At 37.0% G+C, this 11,355-nt stretch overlaps 1 protein-coding gene and 1 pseudogene across 1 annotated transcript; both read left to right on the top strand.

Moving 5' to 3' along the window:
• Positions 1-1,824: 1,824 nt before the first annotated feature.
• On the top strand, positions 1,825-3,741 carry LOC108369405 (UDP-glucuronosyltransferase 2B15-like; the record flags this gene model as incomplete). The annotated part of the gene is made up of 5 exons (XM_017624505.1): positions 1,825-1,986; positions 2,057-2,153; positions 2,223-2,681; positions 2,771-3,249; positions 3,334-3,741. Coding segments are annotated over 5 exons (1,605 nt in total), but the record flags the coding sequence as incomplete, so codon positions are not given.
• A 1,370-nt stretch (positions 3,742-5,111) lies between these two features.
• On the top strand, positions 5,112-9,858 carry LOC108369404 (UDP-glucuronosyltransferase 2B13-like; annotated as a pseudogene).
• Positions 9,859-11,355: the final 1,497 nt, after the last annotated feature.

The raw sequence follows: 11,355 nt of genomic DNA, 5'->3' as shown, positions 1-11,355 counted from the left end.
ACAGCCTGCAGACCAAGACGAAGGCGCTGGACTGTTCCTTTTTTAATTGGCAACACTTCGAGTGCATACAAAGTGTAATGCGAAGACGAAGTTGAATGTAGACACATAGACCAACCGAATACATATAGGAAGACGAATTCGATTACGACAACGACGATGAATATGAAGACGTACATACATCAAGATGATGCCCTTAAAAAATCGAATGGGAAGTTACATAGTTTACCTAAATTTCGTTAGCGACGAATTCAGTGCGCAAACAATGCGGTAAGCTTAGGTAAGGATGAAACGATACGAGTAAGTAAATACTCGATACTTTTCATTCGATACCAACTAATTTTAGTAGCGACTCTTTTGGACCAAGTACTAAGTAGGTATCGAAAAAAATACTCGTATCGAATTTTGCTTCGGAATTTTTTCCTTCAATGTTATTCCTAATATGAACCGTCCTGTGCTTTATGCAGGATCCAACTACACAAGATTTGACATGCTGAAGCAAAAGAAAACAATATTTTTCTGACTTCGACGTTCATAACTTCGACACCTTCCTGCTCTTAATGGCTGCTTAATATCCAGCGAAAACCGCGAGTAGACTTCAAAGTCGAAATACTCAAGGAAGGGGAGATTTGTTCTGTTATTGAGGAAGGGAAGAAAAGGGCAGGCTGCAAGGCCCAGCTATGAAAATTTAAACGCCATATTTGCATCTCGTCTGGAGGAAAGTTGATGTCAAATAGAAATGTTATTCTAATTTGCGGCATTTACCTAAAAACATAGCTACTAGAAAATCATTAATATTTAAATGTATATGCTGCTGAAGTACTTTTAAATTTTTTTGAATAAAATTCCATCATTATTTTTTTTTTTTGTATACTCTTCACAGCTCCAATTGTATGTGAAACTATACCAGTAGCCCGTTTCTGTAACTTTTCTCTACCGATTATTTCTCTACTGGTAGAGAAAATACGTCACTCTCACCTACTAATTAGCAGTAGAGAACAGGGCGGCGAATTCATATCTCGATTCGCCTTGGTAGAGAACTGTTACAGAAACGAGCTACAGGTCATGTAACAAAAATACATTTTTGAAACTGCCGCATTTAAATATTTGGATTTTAAATTTTGTATACAAGAAAGCCGACAGCACAGGATGATTAACTTCTGACTTAAAAAATAAAATTTATCTTAGTTAATGCGGAATACCTTCATAGCAAAAGTATGGATACTTTTCTGGTATCGATACTTCTTGCAAGTAAAAGTATCGATACCTTTATTGTGTCGTTTCATCCCTAAGCTCAGGCGAAGTGTAAAATCGAAACGAAAACTTTCGAATCTAACTTATGATAGTTTTTAATGAAAACATTTAGCCAAAAAAATAAATTTTTGATTTTTACTTCCGAATAGTATGGAAATCTTAAAGAATTCGTAAATAAATCATTATTACTCTTTCCGATTGATTGGCAAATTTTCTAAGATTAAAGGTACTGTCCACACTCCGATTCTTTTACGAAGTTGTAGAAGAAAATCGGCAAAGTAATTAAAATAATGCTGCGATGTGAAGACTTTTTTTTTGAATTTTCTTTAAGCAATCATACATAAATTTCCTTACAAGTTCATGTCAACCACTTCATATGAATTTAGATTTATGTAACTAAGATTTTAGGAACTGTGGTTTGTAGGGTATATGAGCTTTCGAATTAAAACAACCGACAATTTTGAAAGTTTCACAGCTGAGACCATTTACAAACGCAATTCTGCTGGCATATTTTATTATAGACGCTTCAACAATAAGTCTTTACTATAAACTCATCTTGACTAAACCTTTTAGGTCTCAAAAATTGTCATAGGTCTCTTGGCATTGGCTGGACTGCTGTCTCAAGCACCTACTATGGATGCCGCTAAAATACTTGCAGTTTTCATATTTCCGGCCAGAAGTCACTACCAGATGCATCGAACAGTTATTAGCGAGCTGGTGAAACATGGCCATCAGGTAAAAGCAGTCATGCGCTCACACAGCATTTATATGACGCTAACCCCATTTATGGTTAATCCATCATTAGGTCACCATGATCACCGCACACACACTAGAGCCACTCAAACTGGGGAGCAACTACACTGAGATACTCATTGAGCCGGAGTTCGATTACTGGAAGCATAGTGAGTTTTTTTTTTATGTCTTAACCCAACTCATATTGCTGCAGTGCATTTACTTATCATTCGTTGCAGTTAATAGCAAAGCCGGAGTAAAATCAAACTACGAATTAGAAGCTAGTATATTGCTTTATTTAAAATTGGTAAACTCGCTGGCTGTTGAAACTAGCGAACATGCGCTAAAACAATCGAAAGTGCAGGCTATTATAAATGCCAAACAAACTGAGGGTGTCTTCGATTTGCTGTTGGTAGAACAGTTTCAACAAGAAGTCTTTCTTGCCTTGGCTCATATTTATAAAGTACCTGTTATCAGCTCTGCCACATTTGCCAAGAACCTTTACATGAGTCAGATGTTCGGCATAATTTCGCCTTGGTCTTATGTTCCAAATGGTATGCTGGAACTAAGTGACCACATGAGCTTTTGGGAACGCGCTCAGAATACATTCAACTCGCTTGCATTTGATTTACATCGTGAACTTTGTTATTTTCCAGTTGTGGACAAACTTGTGCAGAAATATTTTGGACATTTACCAAGTAAGAATTGGACATATTTTTATGCACATTTAATTTCTCTTTGATGTAACTTCATAGCCTTTATGACTTAATTCTCTACTTTCTGGTAGTTAAGTTCCCTAGTGCTTCAGCTATGGAAAAGAATCTCTCTGCCATATTCATCAATGACTACACGCCCTTAGCGGCCGCTGCTCCAACAATGGATAACATGGTTAACATCGGCGGCATACATATCTCTCCACTGAAGCCACTTCCCACCGATTTACAGACATTTTTGGATGAGGCTGAGCATGGTGCCATTTATTTTAGCTTTGGCACCCAAGTTGAGACTAAGGACATGCCGCTAGAAAAGCTACAGATATTTACCGATGTCTTTCGTCAATTGAAGCAACGCGTCTTGTGGAAGTTCGAAAACGACAGCATACCAAATGTACCAGATAATGTTATCATTAAAAAGTGGTTGCCACAAAACGATATCTTGGCGCACCCTAACATGCGCGCTTTTATCTCCCACGGAGGCCTTTTCGGCTTACAGGAATCCGTCTACCATGGCGTGCCCGTATTGGGTATGCCCTTCTTCTTCGATCAGGTAAATTGAAACATAAACCAAAATATATATTTTTTTATTCAAGCACTGCAATTTCCTTCTAACTCGAGTCCGTTTCTTCCCCAGCAAATAAATCTCCTGAAAGCTGAATTTTCTGGATATGCTGTTGCTTTGGATTTTCGTAGACTTACACGTGAAACTCTAAAGAATGGCCTGGAGCAGGTGCTCTTCAACGCCACATATCGTGATACCGCTCAAAAATGTTCCCGTATTTTCCGTGATCGTCCAGTTGGTCCGCGTGAGACGTTACTCTATTGGATCGACTATGTGATACGCCACAATGGCGCACGTCATTTGCGCACTGCTGGTATGGATTTAAAATGGTACCAATTCTACTTACTGGATGTGGCTGCTCTGGTCATGGCTGCTGTGGCAGGCGCTGTCGGAGCGTCTGTTTTGTCAATGCGTTGGCTTTTAAGAAGGATGAAAGGTGGAAGTAGTAAACGCGAAAAGTACAATAAGAAAATAAATTAAATGCACATTTTCGTTTTTTTTTTCAAACAAACTTCTAAGGGCCGTAAACTTCGACTTATGAATACTTCGAATTTTTTCTGGTTTATTATATATCTTGTCGAAAAAAATTTTAATTATTAATTATTATATTAATTTATTCGTGTTCATGTCCTAACAGTTTTCTTGGGAATTCAAATATTCAGAAATATGAAAATATTTTTCTGTTGTAGCTGGCTGTTTTTTGCCAGATATGAATCTGGGTCGTTTCGGTTACGTAGGCCCGACTGTAGTAGGACCAGTTAAAGTTTTTTTCTACACCTCTGCTTCAATAATGCTCCATTTATGTATACATGTATCTCTGCTAAAAGTCAATCAATTTCACATCACATTTTGACGTTACTTTTGAACTTGGCTTTCTTCGTATTTTGCCTAATCTTCCAAAATTTCTTTTGCATTTTCATTTTCTCCTACATATTATTTAAAATGTGTTTTCTTTGACATACATATATGAATATGTATGTACGTACGTATTTATCTAGACTGCAACATAGTCATAAAAAATTTGGGATTTCCCTTAAGTAATTCGATTTATAGAATGTACGCGCGAGCATTTTTATGCGACCAGTTCGAGTAATGGAAGTACGGAGTCATAAGACCATGTACTTAATTCTCTAAATCCTATTGCCGCCGAATTTAGTTCAAGTTTAGAAAATTTGTGTTATAGAAGTTCGTGTTATGGAAGTTTGACTGTAGTTTTTTCACACTATAGAATTTTGTATTACTCTTATTATTAGCTTAAGTCTCGCATTTCGTATTTGTATTCATCTTAGTCTTAGNGAGCTCTTAACTGCAGTTAAGGTTTTGGTGGAAATAGGCTGTAAGGTAGCTGCAGATATTACTGTCGACATGAGTTTTTTCACTGTATGTGGTGTGTAGATCTCTATACATATATAAATAGGCAAGCATATGAATCAATTGGGAACAATTTTCTCCCATGTTTCTTAACCGATTCGAATGGTTGTTGCTTTTTGGAAAGGTGTTTTGGAGGTAAGTGCACAAAGTTTTAACTTTTCCGTTAGGTGGCGCAGGGGTCGCGCTATACTAAAAAATCGCATTTATAGACCGATTTGCTTCAATATATATATATTAAATAGCTACATAGGGATAACAAAACTTGCCGAAATTTTCAACATATTCCAGTTATTTCAAATTCACGGCCATGCAATAAACCATCATATCGATATATGTCTCTCATAGACATTTCCATTTTGATTCAACCGAGCCTTTCTGGAAAAGATTTTATTTTTAAACGAATTGTCATACATACATATGTTGCTCTAAAAACGAAAAATTGTCTAGATTAGCTTAGAATTTGTACATTTTTTAACAGGATGTATATCAATCTAACAACGTTAGTCAAGTCGGCGGGCCAGAGATTATTACTTATATTTTGAGACTTCAAAATCATCATCAACGTGAAGCATTATTGCCTCTATATTGATGACAGGTAAAGTGGTTAAGTGTGTAAAAAAAGTGAAGTGGTCGAATTTCGACAACCATGTGATACTAGTAACGATAATTATAACTAGAGCACACTTAACCCAATTAAAAAATTTGTTTCTGGAAAACAAACACAAAAAACACTTGTTTTAACCATGCGTGTTATATTCTAGTAATATTCACGCGATAAAATTCAAGTATAGTGGTAGGCTAATCTTTCTTTGTTATCAGATATGTCTAGGTTAGCACATCTTTTTAAACAAACTCCTAATGAGAAGGCAAATTTGATCATGAACTAAAATAAATGACGATTTAAGTATTATTCCTTTAGTAACAGGCCATTCGAAACCTTCGGCGTGCCGTAGCCCGAAGGAGCCACGTCCAAAAAAGTAAAATTCGTTAGTGGTGGTGCAGTATAAGAATGGTAATTATTTTCATGTTTTAACTATAAAGTTCCTATAAAAAGTTAAAGCAGCTCATAAAATTATGAGATATTTGAAATTTTTTGCTTGAAAACCTTGTGTGCCAATTGCTAATTATTTGAGGTCAGAACACCTCAAGAAGAAAAGCTAAATAAATATATCGTCGTTTAAAGTACAAAACCGCGTAAATTGTAGACTTTAAAGCCTGTCTTTTTAAGGCAGGAAGGGCAAGTGCGGTTATCATGTATGCTGCTAGACTTTCTTTAAAAAATGGCAAAATGAGCAGTGCTTTGTCCCATAGGCAAAATTAAAATAAAATAAAGTGCTTCGAATATGTAAATAAGTTACAAGCAGACCCGGCGAACTTCGTCCTGCCCAAAATTAATTTTTTTATTGAAACATTTGGACCAACGTTTCCGCCAGCAATTCACGTTGACGTTTGGTTTTTTGGTCGACAGAAGGCATATCCTTCATTGCGGTCTTAAATAACCTGACGAAAGCGTTATACCGGGAAGAAGTCCTTGCGGCTCGATAGTGAATCGTCCTTGGATCTGCATAGTATAGTTGGTGGCGATTTCCAAACTGGTGAGTATCATGGGTCCACATTCTGTTTAGTCACCGTAAAGTAAGGACCGCAATGGATCTGGTGGTTGATTTAACGGGCGTAATTTGACTTTGATCCCTAGTGCCTCCGAATCGACGATTTTTAACAATAACTTGGCTCTAGCGCCACTAAAAATTATCATTAAGTTATCGTCGTTTCGGTCATTTAGGAGGAGTTAAGCCACCAGAATAAGTCTTTTACATACTGATACTCTTCGGAATTTTTCCCATACAAAAAACTATCACGCATTCGTTATACGGAGGAAATGCGCAATATCATCAGCGACAAAAATTCTCAAAAATCAACGTTAACTTATAGCTATTTAAAACTTGCACTTTATGATACTGAAATTGAGTGAACTACAAAACTGCATTCTGCAAAATGAACTATATTTCTATAAAGAATTAACAAAAAAATTTATTATGAAAAAGAAAAGAACACTGTATTCTGTGTGTATATATTTACAGATAGGTAAAAGCTGCAATATGTTTGGAATGCGCCACGCCCCCTTTTCCAGTAGCCCCTAAATCTCTATACCAATTTCTAGGACACTAGCACAAATACATCCACAGGTATACGGAATGAAAAATTCGTCCAAAATTTCAAATAATCGGTACAGCCGTAGCCAATACAGCCGTTTTTTTAATTCTAAAATTTTTTTCCATCAGTGCACTCATTTAGTTTTTATCGTCCAACAACAAAAAAAAATACTGGAAAATTAGGCAATTGGAAAACAATGGTGTAAAAATCAATGTTAGCTGTTCAATAAATGACTATACATAAGTAACCTTATGGAATGTTATTTTCAGGGATTGAAGTCAGAAGGCCAAGCCTTAATTTAAGCCTAAGTGGAAGGTTCTATCACATTTTGCTTAATAGCGGTAGGTAAGTGAACCTTCCCAAAATCAAACTCAACTCAATGTACTAGTATCTCATGGCATTGAAAATACCGTCAAGTTTACATCTCTGCTTATAGCAATTTCCGTCTTACTCCACACCGTATCATACCAGCACCGATTTTGTTTCGGTCCACAAGTAGCCTTGAGACCTTTCCGACGCTAAAAGCATTTAGTGAAGATAAGTTAAGCAATATATCAAAAATAGCCTTAAGTTATACCGCCAAAGGTCCGGTACAGCACATGGCGATGGATTTTTGAAGCTTAGCGAATTTAAATTCCTATGCTTTTGACTGAGATTCTGTTTCACTACAACTCAGACGTTAAGCTAATGCCCACCTATTCTTGCATTCCAGTGGCTCTCTGCGTGAGCATTAAACGCATCTAACTTACCAGCAGAGAGTCAACTCCATGCCAAAAGATCATGTTCCATACCTAAGATAATTTGCAAGAGCCGTAATACTTCAATATTTTATTCTAGGCGCTTCCACAATAAGCCATTATTATTAACTCATATGATCAAAACTTTTAGGGTTCAAAAATTTTAATTTGCCTTCTGGCATTGGCTGCACTAGCGGCTCAAGCACCTTCTGTTAGTGGCGCCAAAATACATGCAGTCTACATATTTCCAGGAAGAAGTCACTTTCAGATGCATCCATCTTTGATTAGCGAGTTGGTGAAACATGGTCATCAGGTATATGCCGATTTTGACTTTCATTTTATTAAATGAAGTTAAAAGTATTTATGGTTAATTCACCATTAGGTCACCATGATCACCGCACTAACACTAGAGCCACTCAAACTGGGCAGCAACTACACTGAGATACTCATTGAGCCGGAATACGATATCTGGAAGATTGGTGAGTTTTTATGTCCTATCCAAACTAGACCGATGACGGAACATTTATTTCTCGCTCGTTACAGTTAGTAAAATAACTGGATCAAAATCGAACGTAGAACTTGAAACTAGATTATCACTGTTTTTTAAACTAATTAGTCTGTTCCAATAGCAGTCCGGTTTACAGGATTTAGTCAGAACTTACAGGAAGTCGTTCCTATTGACATAAAACCTGTAAGTGGGAACACATTTGGGAGAGTAACTGAGCAACTGTTCCTAGTCAGAAGTTACTGGAGTTAGTCCGGAGTTTTTTTTCCTGTAAGTTCATGAAAAGTGTCAAACGATCAGCTGACTTACATGTGCAAACAAAAACAGAAAGCGGTGAAAGCAAAGAACCTTATATTTGTTAAAAAATGGAAGTAAACAACGAAATATTTGAATATGTATAGATTTTAATAATTATTTAGTGATATTTCAGCCAAATCAGTGTAGTACCAATGACATGTAAACAAACCGTCTGACGTTTTTACAGGAAATAGTGCTTTTTGCGTTCCTATGCACTTCTGCATCTGTTCTCCTTTTAATCTCATTTGAGAGCGTAAAATTGTAGTTTGACAGTTCCACAGGTTTTAGTCCGAAGTTCAAAGGAACAGACTAAATGAAGTGTATAGCTGTTGTGACGAGCGAACATGCGTTAAAACAACCGAAGGTACAGGCTATTATTAATGCCAAACAAACTGAGGGTGTCTTCGATTTGCTGTTAGTGGAACAGTTACAACAAGAAGTGTTTCTTGCCTTGGCCCACGTCTATAAAGTACCCGTTGTTGTTGTTGTGTGTACTTGTGGAGAAATACTTTGGCCATTTACCAAGTAAGTATTAGACGTACATGGCTCTGCATTCTCTTCATTAATTCTTTAATCCTTTTTTCTCTCAGTTAAGTTCCCCAGTGTTTCTGCTATGGAAAAGAATCTCTCTGCCATTTTCATCAATAACTACACGCCCTTAGCGGCCGCTGCACCAACAATGGATAACATGGTTAACATCGGCGGCATACATATCTCTCCACTGAAGCCACTTCCCACCGATTTACAGACATTTTTGGATGAGGCTGAGCATGGTGCCATTTATTTTAGCTTTGGCACCCAAGTTGAGACTAAGGACATGCCGCTAGAAAAGCTACAGATATTCACCGATGTCTTTCGTCAGTTGAAGCAACGCGTCTTGTGGAAGTTCGAAAACGAAAGCATACCAAATGTACCAGATAATGTTATGATTAAAAAGTGGTTGCCACAAAACGATATCTTGGCACACCCTAATGTGCGTACTTTTCTCTCACACGGAGGGCTTTTCGGCTTGCAAGAAGCCGTTTATCATGGGTGCCCATATTGGGTATGCCGTTCTTCTTCGATCAGGTGAGTTGACTATTTTGACCAAAGAAACACTTCGTTTTCTAATTCACTTACATTTATTATTTTAATCACCAGCTCACAAATCTGAATAAAGCTCAGTCTGCTGGATATGCCATTACTATGGATTTTCGAACGTTTACGCATAAATCTTTAAAGCAGGGTCTGGAGGAGGTGCTCTATAATCCGAAATATCGTGATACTGCCAAACGGTTCTCGCGCATTTTCCGCGATCGCCCAGCGAGTCCGCGTGAGACGTTTCTCTATTGGATCGGCTATGTGATACGCCACAATGGAGCGCGTCATTTACGCGCTGCTGGCATGGATTTGACATGGTACGAATTCTATTTGCTCGATGTTGCAGCACTGGTAGTGGCTGCTGTACTAGTGGCAGTTGGAGTTTCGGTTCTGGCGCTGCGTTGGCTTTTAAAAAGGATTAAGGGTGCAAACAGTAAGCAAAAAGTACTATAAGGCAGTAAATTATTTGAAAGGTTTCGTGTTTGTCAAAAGATCTACTTACAAAATAAACGAAAAGAACTTTTGTCGGCTCTACTGGATCGATTTTGAAACCAAAAACTGCATTAGAAAGATATTTCTGTAGACGACGGGAACTTTTATGATTTCAAAGATTTATTGAAATTAACGCTGTGTCAAAATTTCCGTATTTGTAGTGGCAAGCTCTTCAATATTATGGTGCNATCGTGATACTGCCAAACGGTTCTCGCGCATTTTCCGCGATCGCCCAGCAGGTCCGCGTGAGACGTTTCTCTATTGGATCAACTATGTGATACGCCACAATGGAGCGCGTCACTTGCGCGCTGCTGGCATGGATTTCAAGTGGTATTCTATTTGCTCGATGTTGCAGCACTGGTAGTGGCTGCTGTGCTAGTGGCTTTTAAAAAGGATTAAGGGTGCAAACAGTAAGCAAAAAGTACCGTAAGGCAGTAAATTACACGAAAGGTTTCGTATTTGTAAAATAAACTTATATATTAAAAGATCGACGTACAAAATAAACGAAAAGAACGTTTGTCGGTTGTACTGAATCGATTTTGAAACCAAAAACACCATTAGAAAGATATTTCTGTAGACCACGAGAACTTTTATGATTTCAAAGATTTATTGAAATTAACGCTGTGTCAAAATTTCCGTATTTGTAGTGGCAAGCTCTTCAATATTATGGTGTCATATTTTTGCATTTCCTTTTGTCACATATTTTTGATTTGAACACGAAGACGATTACGAATAGCAACCGAAAACGAATTCAAACGGTGTCTAAAACGAACACGAGTACGAAGATAAACACGAATTCGAATAAGAATGCTGTATGAAGACGAAGACAAGTACGAATACGAAGTGTAATTCGAAGACGAAGTTAAATGTGAACACGTAGACCAACCGAATTCGAATAGGCGACGTCGTTGAATATGAAGACGTACATATATCAAGATGAATTCGAATACGAAGAAGATACGAAAAAGATGACTGATACGAAGACTTAAATAAAGGGGAAAAAATTGTCCTCGATACCCTTAGAAAAAGAGAACGGTAAGAAGACGAATACAAAGACAACGGCTAAAACTAATACGAAGATGAATGCGTTGATGGCAGAAAGTTTTTGCCTGAGAAGACCCCTTGTAAAATATTTCGAACAATAATTTTATAGAATATATCAATCCTCTTACCATGGTGGAATAATACCAGGTGAAGTAATAAAAGTGAGAAGGAAGATTTGACACTACCTTATTGGAAGTGTTCGCCCCTTAGATTTTTTTTAAAGTGTAAGGGCCAGAAATATTAAAAAGAATTTCCCGTTTTGACTACAAAAGGGGTAATGATTTGACGTTTTTATTTAATATATATACATACATAAAATTAAAAATTACTTTTGAAATATCCCTATTTGAAAAATAAAAGAGCCATTTAATTTAACTAAATTTAATCATAATTTATTATTTTTTGATGTATTTC

Source organism: Rhagoletis zephyria, unplaced genomic scaffold (assembly GCF_001687245.7).
Source record: "Rhagoletis zephyria isolate East Lansing unplaced genomic scaffold, Rhagoletis_zephyria_1.1 Rzeph_scaffold_03649, whole genome shotgun sequence".
Classification (NCBI taxonomy): Eukaryota; Metazoa; Arthropoda; class Insecta; order Diptera; family Tephritidae; genus Rhagoletis; species Rhagoletis zephyria.
The sequence above is the reverse complement of the archived record's forward strand: the minus strand, read 5'-3'. Positions and strand labels throughout refer to the sequence as shown.